Source organism: Phacochoerus africanus, chromosome 10 (assembly GCF_016906955.1).
Source record: "Phacochoerus africanus isolate WHEZ1 chromosome 10, ROS_Pafr_v1, whole genome shotgun sequence".
NCBI lineage: Eukaryota > Metazoa > Chordata > Mammalia > Artiodactyla > Suidae > Phacochoerus > Phacochoerus africanus.
In genome coordinates this window covers 137,351,362-137,376,653 of record NC_062553.1, presented here as the reverse complement: position 1 = coordinate 137,376,653, position 25,292 = coordinate 137,351,362, and the positions used below count along the sequence as shown (strand labels likewise).

Below are 25,292 nucleotides of genomic sequence, written 5' to 3'. Positions count from 1 at the left end.
TTTATTAGCTGATGCTTGGGTGGTTAAGAGTTGTGAATGAGTGGGTACCTTGATTGTGTTACCAAGGCATAGGACATAGGAGGGACCATTTGCCAAATAAAATTTAGGATTCTGTTATGAAAGAGCAGGGCAGGAGCTCTGGAAGGCAAAACCAACAGGTGTCTATAACTGTCACAGGACCACATACCAAAGTCTATTTTAATCCTTCAACCATAATTTTCAGAGGTTCTGTGGGTCTGTGGGAAAGGGTTCTGCTTTGGAGCTAAGATGAGTGATCTTCATTTCGAAAAAGGTCTTTATCTGGTTAAGTCACAGTAAACTGTGCTTAGCCGATTTTCTTTGCCTTTCCGTCTTGCTTAGAAATTGTTTTCTCGAGGACTCTTGTGACTGAGCTGTGCCCTCTCAAACTGCGGCTGGGATGCCGTGGACGTGACGCTGCTTATGGGTGCTTTTGCTACTCTTCCCTGGCGAGGATTATACCGCCCCTCCCCTTGAGTTCAGGCACGAAAATAATTGCTTTAAAGCTTCAGCTTAAGTGATTTTTCCTTGAATAGGTAGGATATTTCTCTTATGAACTCCTTCTCCATCTGTATCCCTGTCACGACAGTGAGCACGTGATAGGATATTCACCTCCGTGAGACCGCAGGCAGCTTGAGAGCAGGAGTTGAGTTTCATTTATCCTTGTCCCTGGCGCAGTTCCTGGTACCTAATAGACAGGCAGTAGGAATGTTTGTTGGGTGTATAGAAAATTGCCAAACAAAGAAAGGATTCCTGTTTCTCTTCAAGAGCAAATCACTCTTGAATTCACTCTTTATTGTGGTTCAGTGTTATGAGATCACTGCGATAAACTTTCTTTAAGATTTATTTCCAGGGAAAGTTACTTCTCTCTTGAATTCTTAATGCTTTCTTTTATCCGACAGAGATCACCTAGTTTCTTGTCTTGCCTTGATTACTCCACTCATGGAGATAAAATTAGTGTTCTATTCCAGTAACTACATGGGCTTAACTGGCTAGGACTTTAATTTTCTTATACTGAATAAATACATTGTACTTAAACTACAGGCAATTTAACATTATTGTGGGTAGTGAGAGGAATAAATACATTGAATCTTCGTGTCATGATGAAGAAGAAAACTTTCCTTAAAAAAGGCACACGCATCCACATGTTCATTGCAGCACTATTCACAATAGCCAAGACATGGAAACAACCCAAATGTCCATTGACAGATGACTGGATTAGGAAGATGTGGTATATAAAACACAATGGAATACTACTTGGCCGTAAAAAAGAACAAAATAATGCCATTTGCAGCAACATGGATGGAACTAGAGACTCTCACACTGAGTGAAGTTAAGTCAGAAAGACAAAGACAAATACCAGATGATATCACTTATAACTGGAATCTAATATCCAGCACAAATGAACCTTTCCACAGAAAAGAAAATCATGGACTTGGAGAATAGACTTGCGGTTGTCTAGGGAGAGGGCATGGGATGGATTGGGAGCTTGGAGTTGATAGATGCAGACTATTGCTTTTGGAATGGATTAGCACCGAGATCCTGCTGTGTAGCACTGGGAACTACGTCTAGTCCCTTATGATGGAGCGTGCTCATGGGAGAAAAAAGAATGTATACATGTATGTGTAACTGGGTCACTATGCTGTACAGTAGAAAAAAAATTTGTATTGGGGAAATAACAACAAAAAATTTAAAGAATTAAAAAAAATAAAATGAGCATGTAAATGGAATTAACTCTATCTTGGTGTAAGTATTGATATTGTTTATAAACTCGGTTCCAGTTATTTGTGAATGAAGACTGCAGTTTTATGCAGTTAAATTGAACCATCTAGCCGAGTATAATAATTGTGTATGGTGTATAATTGTGTATAATGTATATATATGGGTTTAGTGTTATAAAGAATTGTCCCTTGGAATAAAGAAGTATTATTTTTTTGTACCCAGAGTATTTTAAATGTACTTGCTATTAATGTCCTAAAACTGAAAGACCTGCTTTTTATAGGACATTGGCAAGCGCTGGCGAAGACCTGCAAGATAATTTTCTGAAGGCTCTGGCAGTGAGAGAAGGCGACAATCGCAGTGGAAAAGTGAGCGTGAGTACATGTCATTCAAAGGCTGGAGACGTGCAACCTACAGTCACAGCTAGTACATAATTCACAGTTAGTAGTGATGTGACTTGTAATATTGTCTCTGAAGAGTAACTCACGAGCGATATCACACGGCCATTTATCATTTATGTATTACAGGACCGTGTGTAGCAAAATATTGCGGTTTGCGTCTATAGAAGTAGCAAATGTTAGGAAATGTAGGTAGCAGTCTGTGGGTCTCCTGCGGAGAAAACGCCTGCCTTTGGCAGACTGGTTGCCGCCAGCTCTGAGCAGGTCCTCCGTGGAGACGTCCTGCTTCGTTTCGTTTCGTTTCGGTCCATCCCCCGGCGCGTTTCTCCAAGTCATGTCCTGTCCTCATCCCCAGGTTTCCCCCTCCCTTCCCGGTGTTGTGCTGCCTGTAAAGGTGGCCTGGAGCCTGCTTGATGGCCCCAGATTGGAGCATGTGACCGAAACCACGGAATGGAGAGACACGATTTGGGATCATCCAAGGAGAACGTGCTTTTGTTTTATTAAAATATTTGCTAGGTCAGATTTTTTAAATCGCTAATATTATTTGGAATAACTCACGTTCACATTTTGCTAACATATCATCAGTGATAGCAGTCTTTCGTGAGTCTTAAAATGTTCCACATTAAGGCTAAAATAGACAAATATTCATGCTGAAGCCGTAATAAGGAACTTAACAGGAGAACAATCGGAAGTTCTCCGGTGAAAAATTTAGAGCAACTGGAAAATATGTTATAAGGAGTTTTACCTTACCACTTTTCTCAGTAAAAAAGTTGGCATTTTTCTCACTTTCATGTCCCTTGAAAATTTCACATGCAGAAAAATTGTCAATGTACTTCAGAGTGAAAAAAAAATCACGCCTTGGATAGATAATTGTATAGGTTATCCTGGACTCGTAATCGGGGAGGGCTTCTTGGTGGAAGTGGGCTGAGTGAGATTTAAAAGAGATGAGGTTGGGAATGTGGGCAGAGGCTGGAGGTGAAAGACCGAATAGTCTGGAATGGATCTGACACTTAGTAGGAAGAGCAGCTGGAAAGGCAGGAGGAGGGCAGAAAAGGGTGGTGTCTCGGGAATCCATGATGAGGACATCCAAGCAGCGGTAGCTGGTCTTCCGTGACCACGCAGGGCAAGGACTGAAGAAGCATCTTCAGTGTTTGGGAACAAGCACATGAAAACAGAAAACTGACAAGTACAAACTCCGTCCGCAGTAAGGCTCACAATCCGGTTTCTTCGGGTCGAGGAAAATGGCTGCTGGGCAGGCAGTAGCACCAACCGACGCAAGCAGCTTTAGGGACCTTAGGCCCATGCTTTTGTTGCTTTGTTTTGTTTTTTTACCGCAGTGGTATATGCATCCCCTCAGAAAGGGCTTTTTAGTCTTTCTGTCCTGTCGGTATTTCTTTCGACAGTGAAGGCTGGCATCATCCACTCCTTTACCCAGATCTGCTGTGAGTTTATCTATTTTTTCCTACGTTGTTTCTCCAAATTACCTTTGATTACGCCATGATGATGCTTCCCCTTAGAAAACATCCTAAATTTAACTTTTTTGAGTCATTTACTGTTGGGTAGGTTGCCACCGATTTCAAAACTAGAATTGTTTTTAGATTCATCACGTACTGACTCTGAAAATAACATTTGGTCATTTATTTGGGCCTTTGAATTTGTGATACTATTATAATCAGCAGCATTGTATCAAGGGTGGCATTTATGGCTTAATTTTCTATTTTCTACTCTTGTCGTAATGAGGACTCCGACTGGTTTTATAGCGAACCACGTACAACAGAATGCAACGCATTTTAGAAAGATCTATTTATCAGGATCGTAGGCATACTTAATGGCCATTTACTAAATGGATACGCTTTTTAAAAAGTAGTCCTATAAAACATACAATATTCCTGAGATTTGGATCTATATTAATGTGCTGTCAGCAGAAATTACATGTGAGTTTTATGAGGTCTAAACTCTCCAAGGGAAGTGATTTCCTGAGCATTGGAAATTCTCTACATGATGTGTAGGTGCAAAATAAATGGAGAACTTCAACCCAGAGGCACATTTGTTCCTCTTTTTGTTTCATCTTATTGAAAGTATGTACTAGAAAAATTATGATCCGGTTTTGGAACTGACATGATTGACCTGCATGGCCTAGTAAAGCTTGAAGGAGTAATTCCAGGGCAATTTTCCCATGTAATTTCGTTTGAACATAGCTAAGAAATGAGAAGAAGATGAGGTTCACTTTCCCACACTCATAACTTTTTAAGGTTGGCGATCCCAGGTTTCCAGTACTGTTTCGTGTAATCGGATCTGTTCTGAGCGTCCTCTTTCTCCCTCTGGTCAACTAATTACACACGTGGTTTATTAGTTTTCTCTGTTTAGGCTTTGAATTTACTCTAGACCCTGGAGCTTGAGAAAACAGCACTTCTCTCCAGCCCCTTCCTATCCCCACCCCAACATTTTCAATGTGCAAGTTATAGGATTATTTGCTTATTGTATACCTTCATTCCATTCCCACAAATCTGCTTGCTTGGCGGTGTAGTCTTGGGCTATGCTCTGGGAGGGAACAGGGTTTTGTGAGAATTAAAAGTTTATATACCTGGTACTTGAAGAATAAAAATTCTTGAAAATGTACTTCCTTTAACGCTTTCAGTGGTTCGGTCGGCCAGATCTTATAGACATAGGTGTTTATTGTTCGGCTAAATCCCTTTTTAGAAACGCTTGCAGCAAGCCAGAGGTAATTTGATTTAATTCAAGAATTAGCATTACTTTATGAATGCCTCTGAATTTCATATGTAATGTATACAAAATAACATGCCTTTATTCCACATGTGTGTATGTGCGTGGATGCACACGCACACGCACTGTATGTAAATGTAGTGTGTGCGCATATAGGCACACAGGTGTTTTTACATCACCTCCAAACTCCTCTGTTTTCAATTACTGTGACATTCCGTACATTTTGTTTCGATAAGACATGGAGCCTTGTGTACAATGCATGTACAAAAATGTTTGAAAGGATTAATGGTGTAGCGCCTCAAATGACGGGGAATTAACTGTTTAATTTTATTTTAAACGTAAGCGGTTCGTGTGAGAAAACATTTCTACCTCATGCACCGTGTATTTCAGATTTAAAACTTTTTTGAGGAGTAAAACGAACGTTTTCTTGTCGTTTGTGAGCAGGCTCGTTGTTTCCTGAGAACGTGCTAGTGTCTTAGTGCGTGTGCCGTGAGGTGTGTAACGCTGCCATCACAAAGCAGCATTTCTAAGTGTATCACAAGGGCTTGGAAGAGCACATTCAACAGGTTGGATTCCAGATACCTAGAACCTCAGATCAGAGGCAAATCGGTGACGCCGGAGGATATGCAGAAAAGCTCACAGAGAGCGGGACGCGTTGCATGGACACCTGAGGTAGTGCAAAGTGGGTTTTTCTCAGAAAAATCGGTGGAAATATTAAATAACTAAATATTTAAATGAGGGTGAGATTGAGGTTTGTTTTTACTTTTTGCAATTTCCAGAAATGCCATAATAGAAATGGTAGGATTACAGGGGACGCTTGAATGAAGATGTAACATCTTGAGGGCGTTTCACGTCTATGACAGAGACTCAGGAAAATATTTGAGGTCAAGATGTGATGGTTGTATAAAGAAAACACTGCATAGACAGCCACGTGAAGAGTAAAATGGGTTAACCTGAGACAGCAGTATCCAATTTCTTTTTGAACTACTCTGAGGTATTTGTACAGTTGATCAATCTGTTTTCTTGCCTCTCTTGGTGTCTGCAACATGATTATGTTATATTTTTCCTACTTTCTTATGACTTTTCTTTTTTTCTTTTCTTTTTTTCTTGTCTTTTTGCCATTTCTTGGGCCGCTCCCATGGCATATGGAGGTTCCCAGGCTAGGGGTCCAATTGGAGCTGTAGCCACCAGCCTACACCCAGAGCCACAGCAACGCAGGATCCAAGCCGTGTCTGCAACCTACACCACAGCTCATGGCAACGCCAGATCGTCAACCCACTGAGCAAGGGCAGGGACCGAACCCGCAACCTCATGGTTCCTCGTCGGATTCGTTAACCCCTGCGCCACGACGGGAACTCCTCTTCTGACTTTTGACCTCAGTCTTTCTTGGGCCGACTGCTGTACACTTCCACTTGACCTGCACTTCCTCCACTATGAATGTTTGCCCTGATGAATCACCCAAACCCATGAACTCACTAACTGTATGCTTCTTGCTGTCAAAATGGAGACTTATGTCTTTGCTGTCTTTTTGGAAATGTATTCAGTTATTTATTAAATACTGATAATTGGCTCTATGCAAGGCATTGTGTGAGCTTCTGAGGATACAGTGGATGGCAAGTGCCTTACAGAGCTTAGAGCTGCTTGGAAAAGAAAGTGTATGATCATGTAAGCCTACACAGGAAAGCGAAATTGCAACTGTGACAGGTGTTATGAACGAAAAACAGAAAAACTTCTAACTGCGTATAAGTGGGTCGAGAGATGATATGGTCATATTTTCCGACGAAGAAGTCATGTGCCTTCGACGTAGAGAATACATTACATGGAGAGCACAAAGCAGATGCCAGTCAATGTACTGCAAAGTCTGGGAAGAGAAGACGAATGGCAGCCTGGACCAGGAGGATGCTAGGACGATAAAGAGAGCCGACCTGAGAGCTTTTGAGAAGGCGAGCCTGGCAGGAATTGGTGACGGTTGGGGTGCGGCCGAGGAGAGGGTTGAGGCAAAGGGAGTGGCCGTGGATAATTGGCCCTCACAGCTGGGTAGAAGGTTCTGCCGCCCTTTGAGATATGGGGCTACCCAAAGACCGGGACTAGAGGACAGAGACCCGAGTTGGAGTTGTCTTGGACAAAAGGAGTTGTCGAGGTGCTAGGTGGAGAGCCGGAGGGCTCCTGAACTCTCCTCCAGGGTCCAGCCCCACCCTGCTGCGCCTCAGACACTTAGATTTAATGCTTGCACTGCCTTACAGCTGAACCCACCTGCTTTTCCTTTTCCATTCCTCCCGTGTCACATCTAGTTGGTGGCCAAACCTGGTCATTTCGACCTTGTAATTATGCCTAAAACAGATGTGGGGCAGGTGGTGAGAAAGCAGAAGCGGTGGGCAGCAGACAGCTCTGAGGGCCCTGCTGTGCTGTGCTCAGTCGCAGGGCCAGTGCCCTGAAGCCGAGGGGTATCCATGAAAGAATTTGGGCAGATGGCCCATGGGATCAGATTTTTTTTTTTTTTTTGGTCTTTTTGCCATTTCTTGGGCCGCTCCCGCGGCCTATGGAGATTCCCAGGCTAGGGGTCGAATCGGAGCTGTAGCCGCTGGCCTACACCAGAGCCACAGCCATGCGGGATCCGAGCCACATCTGCAACCTAAACCACAGCTCACAGCAACGCTGGATCCTTAACCCACTGAGCGAGGCCAGGGATCGAACCCGCACCCTCATGGTTCCTCGTCGGATTCGTTAACCCCTGCGCCACGACGGAACTCCCGGGATCAGATATGTATTTTAAGGGCCCACTGGCAGCAATATGTAAGGCTAAGTGTGTGTCTGTAGGTAGGACATCAGATACGGAACAGACAGGCCAACTGAGAGGCCATTGCAACGTTTCAGGTAGATACTAAAAGGCTGGGGTGCTGTGAACCAACTATAATGGGAAAATTAAAAATCATGAAAAACCGAAAGAAATAGCTCAAAGCCTGGGACAAAGAAGCGGCAGAATGAATGGTGGGGAAAAGATGGAGCTGGGGATCAGGAGGTGACTCCCATATAGGAAGTGGTGAGAGGGAGCCTGGAATCCTGTTGATGCATTTCTGCCTGGGAGAGTCAGTGGAGCCTGGAAGCAGCTGATGGTAGTTTTATTAACGGGAAGAGGAGTGTGATCCTGGCTTTACGGGCTTTGGTGTAGTTCAGTGGTTAACAGCATGCAAGCTGGAGGTGGACAGCAACTAGTCTCAAGTTGCAGATTACTACTGACGCAGTATTACAAATCGCAGGAGGACTGTGCTAGTTTTCTAAGCTGTGGGGTCCTGCTCTGTAGAGATTGAAAGAGCACCCTCATCTTAGTATTGATTATTGACAGGAAAATATAGGTTAAACCCTTGGCACACTGCATCATACAAGTATTTAACAAATAATGGGATTGCAATTTCTGCAGTAAAAGAGACTTTTTGCTAGGACTAAAATTGTAAGTGGAGAAAATCTGCAATACTTTTGTTAATAGTTTTTAAGGTAAGCAATGAGTAGTTTTGAGACTCTCTTTAGAAAAGAGGTTTCCTTGAGACCTCAGATACTTAGAGATTTTATTAGCGACCTAAAGATTGTTGGTCATTGGCAAGATATTATAGTGTTTTTAAAAGCCTCTGTATTATGGAATTATTTATTGTTACAGGAAACCGTATAGGAAACCACAGTCCATTTCATTAATTTTCTGCTCTGTGCAAACCACTTGGCGAGTTGCCATCCTATCTGCTGTTTTCCAAAGAGGAAAAGGACGCAGGCCTTCCTCCCAGTGTTTCTCATGTCCTAGAATTACGCGATTCTTTTAAGTAGCTGAGTGACAGGGGCCGGGGAGAGATGTTATTTTTCAGATGGTAGTAAACTAAGACTCCTTCCTTTATTGAATGGAATAAACAAGAATCCCAGAGTCCCTTCCTCAGCAGGAACTGATGAGACAGAAATGAAGGGTCACATGCCATTCCAGGTTGGGAAGGTGGAACCTGTTGACACGTATTTTCCCACTGAATGTTGACTGTGTAAACAGTTACATGGCTGGCTCACTTGGGCTTTGAAATATGCATTATTGAAGCTGGTATAAAAGCACTTCTTACAGATTTTCCTTCAGAGCCATTCAAAGAAACCACTGTATGTGGGTCAGGAAAGCCTACGAATCGGGCAGTTCCTAATATACCCATTTCCTGTGTTGAAATCGCTATGAAACATAAGATTGTATATGACCAGTCACATTGTGCTGACATGATCTTTTCCCTCCTTTACGATTTTCCAACTTCTATAAAATGTACCCTTTCAAGAAAATGAAGGTATTATACACGTGTTTATTTCCCTTTTTATTGAATCCATGCTTGTCCACTAATAAACCCTATGGAAATTATATGACTCATACAATCTTACCTTCTTTTTAAACAAATTACATCAATGTTTGCAGAATAGAATGCACATCAATTTCCACTTCAGTAAGAAAAAGGTATAGTTGACTAGATCTTTAATTTTTTATTTCCTGGAGAAAAAATAGGATACAGAGGCAGTGAGAAATCCTAAAGAGTAGAGATTATGGAGTCTACTCATCTGAGTTTGGTCCTTGGATTTCCCACTTATTGTAAGTACGCGTTCTTCAACTCTGTAGTCTGGGTTGCCCCACCCACCATATGGAGATGATGACTTTCATATAGCTGAGATATTTCTGGAATAAAATTATATCATATTTAAAGCACAACTAAGCTAATCCTTGGCAGGTGTTTAGTAAATTACAAATCCTATGTGCTGTGTGTCCATGATTGTAGAGAGGAAAACAATGAGCAGAGCTGTGGTTTTCGTGGAAATCTAGCTCAGTCCGATCACCCAGGGAGCTCTAGAGCGTGACTGGTATCAGATTTGTTCCGCTTTGAGGCAGGGGATGCGCTTCTCTGCATCCTGCTTCCCCGTTCCTGTCTCCGTCAGTGAATCCTCAGCTGCCACAGGGTGGGGAAGGAGGGCAGTGGCTCCAGTCGCCTACGGGCAGTCTTTCCGGAGGAGATGCAGGTGCGAACCACTGGCCAGTAACACCTGTAGCCCCTGGAGCTGAGTGCAGCCGCCTGGGAAAAGGGAATCTGGGAGGGGCCCCAGCAACCTGGTCTCTAGATACGAAAGCTTGGTTTCAGGCATTTGGGAAGGGGAAGAATACGGCCCTTGCACAAATGTAATCTTATATGGCAGAAAATACTTTAAAGATACTTAAATTTGTCATTTTATGTAAAAATTTAATAATTGCTTTTAATCATTTGAATTCACATAAAGTGAGTTATACCGCAGAGGCATCTCCATTTACAAGTATCGGAAGTCCAGACACGATTTTTCAGGTCCAGAAATTCTGTGTTTGTAATAAGCTTTCCCATTTAAATCTAATTTCCCCTCGTACATTTCCCCATATAGAATTGCTGCTGCTTTGTTTGGATCGACAGAATCAAGCCAGTAAATCTATTCGCGAGCGAGCAGCCAGCGTTGTGTTTGAATGCGTTCCCCGAAGATATGCCTGTGAATATAAAAAGAAAGGTGGTATAAGTAACGGAGACACCGCTTACTACTTTTTAAACTGTATGCATTTTCAGAGCTAGTGCAGTATTTTTTTGGGTAATTTTGACTGCTTGTGGAATTTTACAAAAAGTTAAGTAGATGGAAGGTCACCAACATTTGAAAACAATTTCTCTGTCACATTATGTAGTTACTATATCCCAAATGCTCCATGCAACCAAGTGACCTTGGTTATTTGTCTAATGGTGAAATTAGGATTGCTTAGGCATTAACAGGGCTGTGAAGAGCCTAAGAATGCATCTCTCCTCTCCATAAATGAAAACGGGGCTAAAAATGATTTAAAAAATGCGCCAAATTTACCGACAGTAAGAGCCTTGATACGCAAGGTTATGTGACCTTCCAAGCCCATAATCCCTTAGCCACCAACCTAAAGTCCACAAAGTCCTGAAAACCAAAGGACTTTTAAAGGTTGGAATAAGGCATTTTGCTAATGAAACCTCACCTGACATAAGGCTATTTGTAGAGTTTATGTCATTTAGAGTAAATGTCTTTTTAGTTTATCACGAAAAAATTAATGAAATTAAGTTTAGTGAGTGGCCCTAGGCTCACCTGGAAATGTTGATTAATGTTTGAGTATCTACCACATTGCCTTACTAAAACCCATATAGTCTGAACCCTAAAATCACTCTAGCTCCAAAGAGTTCAGATAAAAAACTATGAACCTGTGTAATATAGTATGAAGTATTAATTATGGTGACGTGAGCTGTGTGAAAACAAAAGAAATCTTAGTGGTTTAATATAGTAAAAATTTATTGCTCTCTCATTTCATGCTCAGTTGCTAATCCATGTTAGCCTCACAGGAGGGCTCTTTCTATTTCTAGAATTTATTCAGGAACCTATATTGATAGATGTGCTCCAGTATCTTCACTGTGTTGCTTCCGAAAATGCCCTGGATATTGAGAAGCAACTCAGGGAAGAGAGAGAGAGAAGAATCATGACGAAGATTCTTTATGGGTCAGGCCTGGGAGTGTGTGGCTTTCAGTACTGTGTCCCAGTTCATGTGCCTGGGACTCAGTCCGTTGGCCGGCCTCGGTGGGATGGCTGGGAAATGCAGCCTAGCTGGGTGCCAGGAGGGAAAGGAAATGTGACTGATGGCCCTGAGATCTGCCATGCGTGCCTATGTACACATGACATTGCATATATTGCTGCATCGTATTCCCCAAACAAAATACTCACAGGAAAATTATTTTTTAATTAAGGACATTCGTGTCCCTTAGTAAAGGAACAACATTTAAATTTCTAAAATAATGGGAAAACTCTGAAAAAGAAGCATAATCGTGTGATTCACTGGTTTTGCCAAATAATAGCCTATATTAAAAAGCTATCGTGGAGTTCCTGTCGTGGCTCAGTGGTTAATGAACCCAACTAGCATCCATGAGGATGCGGGTTTGATCCCTGGCCTTGCTCAGTGGGTTAAGGATCCGGCGTTGGCGGTGTAGGTCGCAGACGTGGCTTGGATCCCGCGACGCTGTGGCCCTGTGTCTACAGCTCTGTTTGGCCCCCTAGCCTGGGAACCTCCATATGCCATGGGTGCGGCCCTAAAAGACAAAAAAAAAAAAGCTATCATTATGAATATATTATGGTCTTGTAGCATGAAAAGAGGCTGCTCAGCCGGGCCGGTCATCAGAGGAATGAAAACGAAAAGGAAAAGGAGTTACAGTTCACACCCACTAGGTTGGCAACCGCTGAAAAGCCTTTCCAAAGGCAGGTGAGCAGGTGCAGAAGCAGGAAAGCGTGTTGACAGGTGGCAGGAGAGGGGGTCTGAGTGCACCTCAGAGAGCAGCTTGGCCAGTATCTGGCACAAAGAAAGATGTACGCAGGCTTTAAACCGCTGGCTCCATAGCTAAGGGAGACCGTTAATCACGTTTACAAGGAGAGACTCAGAGGTCAGTACATCATAGCATTGCTTAGAAGAGCAGAGTAACCTAAAGGTTCATAAACGGGAGAACAAGTTGTGCTCTGTCTGTGGAAGGGGATATGGTAGAGCAATCGATGTGAAAAACTAGGTGTGTTCTTTATGCCAGCGTGGCATAACCTTAAAACATTAAAGGAAAAAAGCGCGGGCAGTGTCGCAGGCAGGGTAACCCCCCCTCGGCCGCTGACAGCTGTCTTCCTCGCCGCGTCTGTTTCCTTTTCTGTCTGTTGGAGTCATGACAGTGCGACGTTAGTAGAATGGGTGTGAGGATTAAAAGGTACTCACACAAGCGGAGTGCTTGGAACTCTATTTGGACAGTAAGTGCTCAACAGATATGGTCATTAAAGGTATTTGCATAAAGTGTTAAAACATCTAAAATAATTGATGATTTTTAATGGATATGCATGTTCTAATGGTAGTAAAAACTACATGGGGACATTTTCAAAATGGCACATTTTCAAAAATGGTTACATGGTGCAAGGTAGGAGTAGGCGGTTGGAAAGGAAAAAGGGGAAAAGACTAGAATTGAAGACTAGGCTTTCATGTAACGTTTTATTTCTTTAAAATGTATGATGCCAGTTTGGGAGAATGTGAAGATCTGAGTAAGCTGCTTGGCTGGATGTTGGCGAAGGGGCATTAATTATCGTACTTATGTTACTAACTATTATTTATGCCAATGTCTTTTGTAATTTTATTTATATTTAAAGTATTTTGTGGTCATAATGAAAGTGAAAACGTAGATTATGCTATTTTTGGAAGAATTTTACATGAGTGAGTTTATGATGTCTAGTAAAATGTTTATAAGGAGATAAACCAAAAATGCAGCCTAGGGTCAAACTCAACGGACAGACCCCGGGGTGGCAGCTCACGACAGTTCTTTTTCCTCTGGGAGTGGAACCCAGATCCAGACGAGGGCCTCCATGAGCCACAGACGTCCGGCCGTCCCTGCCCATCCTCATGACAGGTTCGTGGTTGAGCCAATAGGATGCCCTCTGTTGGGAAGCGGTATTAGAAATGCTTCCAAGAAGTCATTGGCACTAAAAGACATGGTCCCTGGACTCTAACTTCTGAGTTCTCTGTATCTACCAATATTTCGAACATTGAATCCTGCCTTTGAATTTGGGAGATATTGCAGGACCATCCAATAAAACCTCCATTTTGTCTAAACTGGATTCCAGTTCTTGGCTTATAGTGAGGGAACCTACATTCTGAAAATTAGTGAAGTTTACCTCTAATGCAGAGGGATAATCACTTAGCAGCATCCTTTTGTGGGATCAGGTTATTTCCAGTTTCACCCAGAAGAAACCTCCAAAAGCATTGGGAAAGTTGGTGTGTATGGATTCCTGCTCTCTGGGAATCTAAGAAAGCTTTTACTTCCTCTAAACCCAGGTCTGTGTACTTACTTGTCACACAGCAATTCCAAGGTTCAGTGCTACAAATTTTAGAGAGATTCAAGGCAAAAAATGAAGTAGGTCCAGGAAAATGTAAAATTAATGGATGCATGGATTATGGTGATAGAATTACCATAATTACCCATGAAAATCATTTGCATAAGTTTTTAAAACCTCTGAAACAATTGATGATTTTTAATGGATACACGTGTTTTAAATGTATTAAAAACTACGTGGTAATCCATTCCAAAGGCAATAGTTTGCATTTATTAACCCCGAGCTCCCCATCCACCCTACTCCTTCCCCTCCCCCTTGGCGACCTCAAGTCTATTCTCCAAGTCCCTTATGATGGAGCGGGATCATGTGAGAAAACAGAATGTCTGCAAGTATGTGCCAACTGGGTCACGGTGCTGGACTGCAGGAAAAAAAATTGTATTGGGGAAATAACAACTAAAAAAAATAATTACAGAAAAAAATTAATTAAAAAAATAAATAAAACAAAAAATATGTGGGGACAACATATGCCACATTTTCAAAAATGGTCCCATTGTGTAAGGTAGGAGGTGGTTGCACATCAGGCTTTTAAAAAATGTTTTCTGTTCATAAAATTATAAATATGCTACTCTAGATAACCAAGGAAACGGTTACAGATTGTTTTGGATTTGGACATGGCTTTGAAGGCCAAATATATTCAGGAGACTCTTTGACCACTGATGCGACGTGCGGTGGTATTTCTTTCTTCAAATCCCTAAATTTTAAGAAGAAACTTCTGGTTGCTTAATGCTAACAGATACAGTGACTTTCATGATATTAATGATATAAAACAATGGGAAAAATTCTCGATATGTGAAATGTGTTATTATAAGTGATTGAATTAAATAGCTCTTCTGTCCACAAATTATTTCACTTTTCTGCAGTTAACAGAAGGTCTCCTAAAGTTTCTACTGAAAATTAGCTCTCAGGGAAGATGCTTACTGTACTATGTATAGGAAATAATGGAGCTGCATTCAGAACAATAAGAGGGATTTGACAATGATCATTCTTTAAAATTTATTTACATCTTGCTCAACCTAATTTGCAAAACACGTGATGGTGACTTTGACAGCCGTTCTAATACCTAACGGTTCTAAGTAAATGTTTGTACTCTTAGGAGAAAATTGTTACATCGTATTCAAATGCTTTTTTTCTTCTGATTTTTCAGTTGAACATAATTCAGTACTTTGAGGTTAAGAGAGATGGTCTCAGCAAGGTCTGGACCACAGACAGAAATTTGGCAATCATGTTGATTTCTCAAAACTTTCCTTCCTTCACTCCGCTGTGTGGAGAATTCGAGTGCTCTTGACAGGCCAGCCTCTGAAGTGATAGTCCGTCTATTTAGATGCTGTAAGGAAAAAGGAACAGTTGAGGCTTCCTCCTTCCTTCCCCCTGCTTTTTCCAGTCCAGGGAAGTGTGTATTTTACAGCGGTCAGCACGCAGGCGTGTGCTCCTTTCCACGAGAAAGACAGTGCCGGGTGGGCGGGTGTCCTTCTTCGGCCCCTTCTCCGTGTCCGGCCGTTGCTGGTCTCTGCTGGCTCATCCTGGGCAGAGCGCTCAGGAGAGGGGAACCGAGCTGAACCACTGTCTTCGCTGCTCTCGAGGTAGCGAGAGGGTCTGCTTCCTTTGGCATGCGGGAGCCAGATGCCTTTTCACTCTGCTGTAGTTCCTGAGAGATGGCGGGAGAGTCTCAGAATGGTGGTTTATCTGTCACTCTTTTTTAGAAATCTGTGCTTCTCTTCATCTTTGTCCACTAGAGAGAGAGCCTTCACAAGGCTAACGAATCGCAATTAGAATTAAGGAAATTATCTTTTATTGAATGCTCCCACTCTTTGTTGGCACTTATAGTTTGTCAAATTTATTAGCATAAGGTTATTCATAATATTTCCGTATCATTTTAACATCTGTAAGAGCTATAGTGTTACCCACTCCCGTTCCAGATATTGGTAATTTGTGTCTTGTTTTTTCTGAGCTGTCTGGCCTGAGATGTGTCAATTTTATTGCTCTTATAGAACCAGTTATTTGCTTCATTGATTTTTTTTCTATTGATTTTGTGTGGTTTATGCCACTGATGTCTGCCTTTTATTATTTTGTTTATTCTGCTTACTTTGGATTTTATGTATGCTTTTTTCTAGTTTCCTAAGTTGAAAGTTGAGGTCATTGACTTGAGTTTTTTTTCTTTTCTAAAATAGGTGTTTTAGTACTATAATCTACCTTTTAAAAACTGCTCTAGTTATAGCAGATATTTTGATAGTTCCTTTTTATTTCCATGCAATTCCTTTTATATACACTACAAATTATTTTCTGATTTCCCTTGGGATTTCGTTTTGACCCATGAGTTTTCTAAAAGTTACTGTTTCGTTGCCAAATACTTGGATATTTTCCAGCTTATGAGATTGCCCCAGGGTCTAAGATTAATTTATTGACTTCCCCCCCGCCCCCCATTTGGCCATGCTTGCAGCATTTGAAAGTTCCTGGGCCAGGGATGGAACCCACGCCAGAGCAGCGACCCGAGCCACTGCAGTGACAACCCCTGATCCTTAACCCAGTGCTCCAAAGGAGAGCTTCTACCTTATTAACCTTGATTGCCTATTCCTCGTCTTCCTTTACTGTCAAGGTCTCATCCTTTGAGATCCAGGTTGAACAGGTCTATCACTGTTCCCGCTAATGTCCTTTCATCTAATATTGTGTTCTTGTGGGATCTCTGTGGAGACTGGAGGTTTGGTTTTGTTTTGTTCGTTAATTTTCTCTGTTGCCTAAATTACTTCTGCGTCTTCTGGGGGAAATCATTTTCTATGTATTTTTGTCTGTCGTGCTGTCTGTCATATCCGTTTTCTTAAAGTCGTAGTGATATGCATGTTCACATTTAGGAAGAAGGCAGCATAAAAGCAGACTGAGCTCTGATGGGTTTACATGAACTCGTAATTGGCCAGGGAGCTCACCATTAGGCAGAAGCCCTTTTAAATATGGAAGAGCTCGTTTGTGGCACCAAGAGCCTGTTCTGATTTTCCCCAGGGACTGTGTTCGGTTTCTTTACAAACTAATCTTCACCGCTTTAGCTGAGTGTTTGAGGGCAAGACTCTGCAGCTACTGATGCTGCTGCTCTTGCAGACCGAGTGTGAGCTTTGATTGGCCTTCTTATTTCTGTCCCCACTTTTCACTCTTTGACTCTGATGTAACTGGAGTCTCCGAGGTCTGGGCTTCTCCAGGGTTCTGCTGACAAAACTGGTTTCCCGCTTGGATACAGTCCCCTCTCTCCCCCCTCCTGCCACTATTCTGCCTTTGTTCCTCCGTGAAGAAGTCCACTTATCCCCGGTCCTCTTTTATTAATAATGATAGGGACGCCAACTACTGCATTTGGAGTGGATTAGCAATGAGCTCCTGCTGCGTATGGCACAGGGAACTCCATCTGGTCACTTGTGATGGACACAATGGAGGACAATGTGAGAGAAGGAGCATATATGTATACGTATGTAGGAATGACTGCGTCACTTTGCTGTGAGTAGGAATTGACAACACTGTAAGTCAACTGTAATGGAAAAGATAAAAATCCTTAAAAATAATAATGATAGGTATATTTTAATCCTTGATACTTACAGAGCTTTCTTTTTTTACAGCAGAATTTTGCCACTATAACCTTACTACCAAGAATCTAATATTTGATAGGAGCATAGCATGCTCACATATATACGTAATTTATAAATTATATAGTAAAATGGTCTGTTCACTTATTAATGTATTTTTGGTAAAGTGGATTTTTCTCATGTTTTTGAAGATTTGTAGAAATACCAGGAAGTGTAATATATGCGCTAAACAATACGGGAACTCTGGGTGTTCTGCTGCAGGAGCTGGCTCACCGCTTTGTATGTATTCGTTGCTTTGCCAGAGATGCTGTTTGATAGGCCAGAACTAAGATGACTTTTTAATTGAAGGCCTTCTACCTTATTGGGTTAAGGTTAAAAGTAATCAAATAAAATGACCTCTCAATTACTCGAGAGCTAATATGTTGAAATGAATGTAAAATTCAGCAAGGAGCTGTTGTTCTGAAGAACTGAGGGGTAGTGTGTCATTGAAAGGAGGCTGCATCTGCTTTGGCGTCTGTAGTCAGGTATGAGATATTTCTCAAGTTATCTAGCAAGGGCAGTCATGCACATGTTTTCTTGTGTGCTTTCCGAGGGAGTGGAGTTCTCCGAGGTTCTCTAGATATTTGGGGAGGAGAAACATCCAGTTCCAAGGTGTTTTCTCCTTTGGGGGAAGCGCAGTGGGCAGGGCGTGGAACACAGAGCCCTCTCCCGCTGGCCCGTGGTGGGGGGCACCCATCACACCTACCCATCTTCGCATCGCTCGCCGGCGGGAAACAGAGTTGGGGAAACAGAGGCTCTTCCTTCCTGTGGTCATCTTTTTGGCGTTTGGGAGCCAGAGGGGGTTGTGGAGGGAGGAGAGAAGGACGCGTACATTTGACCCCAATTTCACCCTGAACCACGGCGTCTTAGAAAGAAAAAGAGCAGAGTGCATCTTGTTCAGCCTCTTCTCCAAAACTGAAATTCCTTTCTCAGCTTCTCTGACAGACCACTTTAAATACTTCCGTTGCTAGGTAGTTCATTTCTCTCAAAGTCGTCATGTACACTTCAGATTCTTGCAGTCAGAGCTGGGAAAAACCTGTGTGTTTTTTGTTTGTTTGTTTGTTTGTTTGTCTGTTTCTCTGTTTGTTTTTGCTTCTTAGGGGTGCACCCGTGGCATAAGGAGGTTCCCAGGCTAGGGGTCAGATTGGAGCCACATCTGGGATCTACGCCACAGCTCACGGCAACGCCAGATCCTTAACCCACTGAGCGAGGCCAGGGATCGAACTCTCATCCGCATGGATACTAGTCTGGTTTGTTTCTGCTGAGCCAAGATGGAAACTCCCTGTCATCTCTCTGTTACTTGTCTTCTGGAACAATATAAATTAATGCCACTGCCACGCTGATTTTTTGAGAGATAGCTTTCAGTTTTTTCTTTTACATTTTCTGGGCCTTTTTAAGTTGTATCTTTATTTCCTTCAATCACCTTTACTTAAACATTCAGTATTCTGGTTGCATTCTTCTTGATACTCCCTAATTTTCAATGCCTCTGAACAAGCCTCTTTAAATTGAAGTATCACGTACATGTGAAAGTATACAACTTAGAGATGTGCAGCTTCATAAATTACCTTAGAATGAGCAAACTCTTTGCTCAACACTCTCAAGAAGGGAAAAACATCACAGCTGTCAAATAAGTCCCCCCATGGGCTCATTTACTCTCCTACCCTCAAGTATGATCGTATTCTGATTTCTAACACCACTGGACAATTTTGTCATTTTTGAGGTTTTGTATAAATGAGCCACATGATCTGTGTTCCTTCACGCAATACTTTGTTTGCGAGAGTCGTCCATGTTGTGTATAGTTGTGTATGCGATTTCATTTCTCTGGTTTTCCACTGTGCGATGACAATTTGTTTTTCTGTTTTGCTCTTATGAACAGTGGATCGTGGGCAGTTTGACACTGCTGCGGATAATGGCGAGCTGCGGCTGTTCTTGTCCCTGTCTTTGTGTGCGTGTGTCTGCAGACACTTCCACGTCCACTGGATGTGCTTGTAGGTGACATTGTCAGGTCACGAGTTGTGTACACCTTTGGCCTCAGAAGATGAGCCAAACACCTTCCAATGCGATTGAGCCAACTTAAATTCCCAGGCATCGTGTATGAGATTATTGACATTCGTTTATGGTACTTTTCGACTTTAGAAATTCTAGCAAGTGTGTGATGTTATCTCGTGGTTTAAATTTGCGTTTCTCTGATCACTGATGGCGTCTTCCGTCTGCTCCTTGGTCATTCGGATATGCTTTTCTGAGAAGTATGTCTTTGACATGCTTCCATTTTTCTACTTACCTTTTGCCTTTTTTCTAATTTATTTAAGGCATTTTCCGGATGTTCATGATAAAAAGCCTTTGTGGATTATATGTGCTGGAAATATCTTCACCCACTCTGCACTTTGACTTTTTGCTGTCTTAATGAAAGTTCCTGATTTTAATGTAGTCCAATTTATTAATAATTTCCTTTATGGCTAGAGCTATTTTTATCTTGTTTAAGATGTCTATGATATTCCAAGATCACAAATATATCCTCCTGTGTTCACTCTAGAAATTTCATTGTTTAATGTTTACATTAGATGTGTATCTTACCTGCTACGTGAAGGAGAGGTCAGGTTCTGTTGAGATGCTATTGTACATCCTAGCAAAGATGTCAGGCAGGCACAGATGCAAAAATTTGGATTTCTGAGTGGCGGTCTGCATGGAAGGTGAAGTTTTAGGCGTGTTCCCTGGGTAAATGCTGCCTGAACTTATGCGATCGGATGCTCTTGTTAGAGAAATGTGAGCATAAATCGAGAAGAAGCCTGAGGACAGAGCCCAGAGGCATTCCGGCGTGTAACCCAAAACCACACTCAGCGCTCCGCCACGTGCCGGTGTCGAGTGCATGTACGCTCGCGGGGCATCGAGGGCTACTGGTTCCTCCCATCTGGATGCTAAGGAGACGTGCATCCCGTGGGCGTGTTGGCTTGTACCACAGTCAAGTCAGAATATACACGTAACTGACTGTCACGGTAAGCCGGAATGTCCCTTTTTTCGAAACAGTTACTGTGATTTTATTTACGACATGAAAAAGTGTAGTTTAAAAAAATAAGTATGGAAATTTTTAATATTTATTTTTTATTTTTTTAATGATTTTTATTTTCCCATTGTAGTTGGTTTACAGTATTCTGTCAATTTTCTACTAAGAGCAAAGTGACCCAGTCGCACACACATATATACATTCTTTTTCTCACGGTAGCCTCCATCAGGCTCCATCACAAGAGACTAGATAGAGTTCCCAGGGCTACACAGCAGGACCTCATCGCCTATTCATTCCAAATGCAATAGTTTGCATCTATTAACCCCAGACTCCCAGTGCATCCCACTGTCCTGTTTTTTTATGTGAATCGTTACTAAGTGAACTGCCTCATTCTGTACTAACGGAGTAATTAGTTGACACATAACCGCAAAGATTTATTTTTTTTTCTTGAGCATTTTGTGAGGTTTCCACATTATCCAGGTTATTTGTTTCAACCTGTGGGGATATTTTGGAGTTCTAAATAATGAATCCACATGGTAGCGCTCGCTCATGCATCTAGGTGTTCCGTATTTGTAGCTTTGGTACCTGACTAATAGGCCATGCTGGATACTGTAGGTCACACATCTCAAAATCTTTGGTATCTAAGCTTCCTCCTCCAGCTGACACTGCTCCCTGTCTCGAGCCTTGTGTGAGCAGAGCTGCTCAGTTCTATTTAACTTCCTGTCACCGTGTTTCCTTAGCTTGTCCAGGGAGGAGATCATGAGAGAAGCCATTTTCTTTGAATTCTCACCTTGTGCAGTCGTGAATGGGGCACCTAATGCTGGAATCTTGCCACATTCTTGTCAGCGTAAATTACTTCCAGTGTCAAGTCCTCCGTGAAGAGGTATGGTGTATGCCCGCATGTCACACTGGGCCTCTGGCCACCTCCAACAATGCGAAAGTAAAAACAGCTTTTATTCAACTGAATTTAAGAGGAAACAGTCCCAGGGCGTGCGTGCATTTCAGTCGCAGCATTTCCGAAGTGCTTGTTTTATGCAATGCACTGTTTTAAAAGGTCTCCAGAGTATAAGATGAATTATGAATCGCCTCCATGATAAATACCTAATTTACATGTCTGTCACTCATATGACTATTGAATCCACAGCTCTGAGTTTTTCTTCATTTTCCACATAATTTCTACCCAAATCATTTCCCGTGATGTCATTGCTTCTTTAAGATAGTTCTGTAAGTTGTTGCAAGGTGCTTTTCTAAATTCTTACTAGTAGTGACAGTATTTGACTCTTTACGGTAAATGCCTAACATTCATGTCCTTGATTCTCTTTTTTTTTTCTTTTTACGCCCACACCTGTAGCATGGGGAGGTTCCCAGGCTAGGGGTTGAATCCGAGCTGCAGCTGCAGGCCTACACCACAGCCACAGCCACGCCAGACCCGAGCCACATCTGCAACCTATGCCGCAGCTTGTGGCAACCCGGGATCCTTAACCCACCGAGGGGGGAAGGAGACCGAGCCTGCAGCCTCACGGATACCATGTCAGCTCAACTTGCTGAGCCACCACGGGAACTCCCGCATGTCTCTGATTCTCTGCGGTCACACACAGGCACACAGGGTTGGTACCGAGAGATAGGAACACGGAGTCTTTTAGAGGTTAAGCCGTGGGATTCCTCGCCAGTGGGACGGAGACCACAGAGAGCCTCATCTCCAGCTCTGTTATTTTTTCACTAGTGTGCAAAGTGTGACTTCAAATTTGCAGAGGCATTGAATTTAAGGACCCCTATTGGCAGGGAGTACAGACTCCAAACTCTCGTTAGGTGTTGCTCATGGCCGTGTTGCTGTGAATTTCATGTAAAGCGAGGTGCGGCCACTCCTGATCTTACAGGCTCCTTGTGTTACACGCTCAGGAAATCTTTGAGGTCTGAAGCTTGTCCTTCGGTTACAAGGGGTCATTTATTCCCGAAACAGTCACAGTCGTGTTTTTATAAGGCATGTGACCAAATCATAGTATGTGCCTTTAGCAAAGAAGGAACAACGGCTGTTGATTATCGGTAGGAAACGTGGATGTCATACACTTGACATTGGGATACAAACCAAAACGAAAAGCTGAAGATCACCAGGCCTCGGAGGGAAAAGTTAGTAATCCACGAATGATAAACAGAGACCCTATTGCCAAAAGGCTGGGTATCAGAATACCTCTGAGGTCCGTTTAACATGTATGATCTGCACGTGCAGGAAGCGGATCACCGAAATTCAGGCTGACCGCGGGCCCTGTATGGGGGACTTCTGAAAGCACGAGCTGCGCTCAAACAGTTTCCGCAGTGTATTAGGCACAGCCGTGCTCTCCTTGCACAGCTTTCCCCGCCTGTTTTTTTTTCCCGAAACAAGCATATTATCTGATGTCACCAGTCCAAAGAAAATTCGCTCTTCCTCCACGTGAACGAACTCCCCTCTTGCCCTTTGGCTAAACCCCGAGTGGTGGGGCAGGTCGGGATCGGATGTTACACCCACGGCACTGTTTGGAATCCCTTCAGTGGTGGAGGGACTCGAACCAGCTTCTGTTAAACTCGCTTTTCTCCTTTGGCGGCGTCAATTTATTTTTCAAATGCAAGTGGATGATAGTACGAACTGGACTCCTTGGGCTGATATGAGATTAGAAACCAAAAATCAGCTTTATCTCAAAGTCTTTACAGCTGCAAACAGTGGCAAGAGTAAGAAGGTTTCGTCCACTCTGTACTGTAGCTCTGGCGACAGTTCCTCTAGCCTGTAGCTGTCAGTTTTCTTTCGTCCTAGGAATGGACAGCTCCGGAAGGAGTCGATCTGGGTGTCCAGCACATGAGGGAGCTTTCTAACGAATGGACTCAGACTCGCTCTGTGACTGATTACACAAAGTGACGGGTGCTGGGGTCAGCGTTCTAGACTTAAGACTGAGCTCCGATTCTGCCAGTTCGAGCACTTTGAGAAAGTCACATGCCCGCTCCGCGCCTGAGTTTCCTCAGCTGCGGAATGAAGGTGGCGGTGGTTCCCAGTCACCGACTCACAGCATATTTCGAATGAGACAGGGCGTGTGACGTGCTTGCTGAGCGCGCAATAAATAGTAGTTATTACTAAGAGCGCACCCTCCTAGTTTATCCTTCTGCCAGCAGGTCCTTCGGTAACCGTAGGTTCCGTTTCCGCATCCTCCTGCTCTGTGAGTGGGTCTTTTAGATCGTTTTTAGGGTTAGAGCCCACACGCTACTCTTTCTGTTTGTCTCTCCACACGCTAGGTATTTGTCTTTGTCTGATTTCACTTAGGGGGACCATTTTGCAGGTTAAGATGAACAGATACGCACTGCTAGGTGTGAAATGGCTAAGTAACGAGGGCCTACTGTGCAGCGCAGGGAAATCTCAATGCTGTGTGATGCCCTAAATAGGAACAGCATCTGAAAAGGAGCGGACGCGTGTCTCTAGGTACAACGGATTCACTTTGCTGTGCATCTGGAACAAGCACAGCACTGTAAGCCAACCATACACCGATAAAATTAAAAAAATACAAATATCAACAAAGCAAGGAAAAAAGGATTTACACACAAGATCATTATAAACAGTAGTGACCTTCCCACAGGGCTGAAGAAAGGAATCACTAGGAAAGATGAGTAAGGTTCAGTTATTTTTGGCATACAGATGATGAAATTGAGATGCAGAGGTGACAGTTCACTGTCGCTGCCTTAATTATCTAATAAGGTAAATCGAATCTTATCTTCCTGGCTTATTGTACTGCATTATTTGAAGTGGAAATATGTGCTACTGTACCTTAATTTTTGCCTAAATTTTGAGTTTATCTGATTTAGATATTTCTTAAATTTTTCGTCTGATGAACTTTCATTGATGAAAAATATACCGTATTTTGTGCATTTTGAAATTTAAGGGCTATGAATAAACAATAAATACTATTGGAGTTTGAGGACAGTGTATATTATTTCTCTGTGCCTCACCTAAATTTGGATTTGATTTAGAGAAGATCCTAAAAGTCGGATAGAATGAGAAAATAGTACTGATTTTCAAACAGATAAATAAATCTGTATTGAAAGAATGTCTTAAAATGAAAACCAATGGGCTTTTGCCTTTGCTGCTTTTTTCCCCCAGGAGAGACTTGGGAACAACCTGCCGAAGGGACAGTTTGCCTAGAGAGTGGGCATTTAATTTTGGAATTGTATTACCTTTTAAAAATTAATTAATTTTTTATTTTAATTTTTTTATTATTTTTTTTCTTTTTGTCTTTTTAGAGCCACACCCACGGCATATGGAGGTTCCCAGGCTAGGGGGTGAATCGGAGCTGTAGCCAATGGCCTACACCAGAGCCACAGCAACACCAGATCCGAGCTGCGCCTGTGACCTACACCACAGCTCACGGCAACGCCGGATCCTTAACCCACCGAGCAAGGCCAGGGATCGAACCCTCAACCTCATGGTTTCTAGTGAGATTCGTTAACCACTGAGCCACGCCGGGAACTCCTAATTTATTTTTAAATTAGCGTATAATTGATTTACAGTCTTGTGTCAATTTCTGCTGTACAGGATGGTGACCCAACCATATATGTACACTCACATGTGCACATGATACGTATGTGATACACACATTCCTTTTCCCATACTGTCTTCCATCCTGGTCCATCCCAAGAGACTGGGTATAGTTCCCCGGGCTGTACAGTAGGGACCGCGTTGCTTATCCATTCTCGATGGAATACCTCGCACCCACCGCGTGGAGGGCACGCAGGACCGCTAACTGGACCACTTCTGCAGGGAGGAGAAAGAGGTGGAACAAAGCCATTTTCTTAACAATCCAGAAGTTCCAAGTACATGCGAATGCGGAGCACACAGCACGAAACCCTGGATGTGCCCATTAAAGTTGGACCACATGGCAAAAGAAT

General features: G+C 42.7%; 1 protein-coding gene across 4 annotated transcripts in view; it reads left to right on the top strand.

Annotated features, from left to right (window-relative positions):
• Positions 1-25,292, top strand: part of CFAP299 (cilia and flagella associated protein 299) — a 531,077-nt gene that overhangs the window by 194,193 nt on the left and 311,592 nt on the right. For 3 of the 4 annotated variants that reach the window (XM_047751672.1, XM_047751670.1, XM_047751673.1), the window contains exon 3: positions 2,021-2,111. In XM_047751672.1, coding sequence (XP_047607628.1) covers positions 2,021-2,111 — 91 coding nt within the window. The remainder of the gene's footprint in view (positions 1-2,020; positions 2,112-25,292) is intronic. The other variant, XM_047751671.1, reaches the window with a different exon arrangement.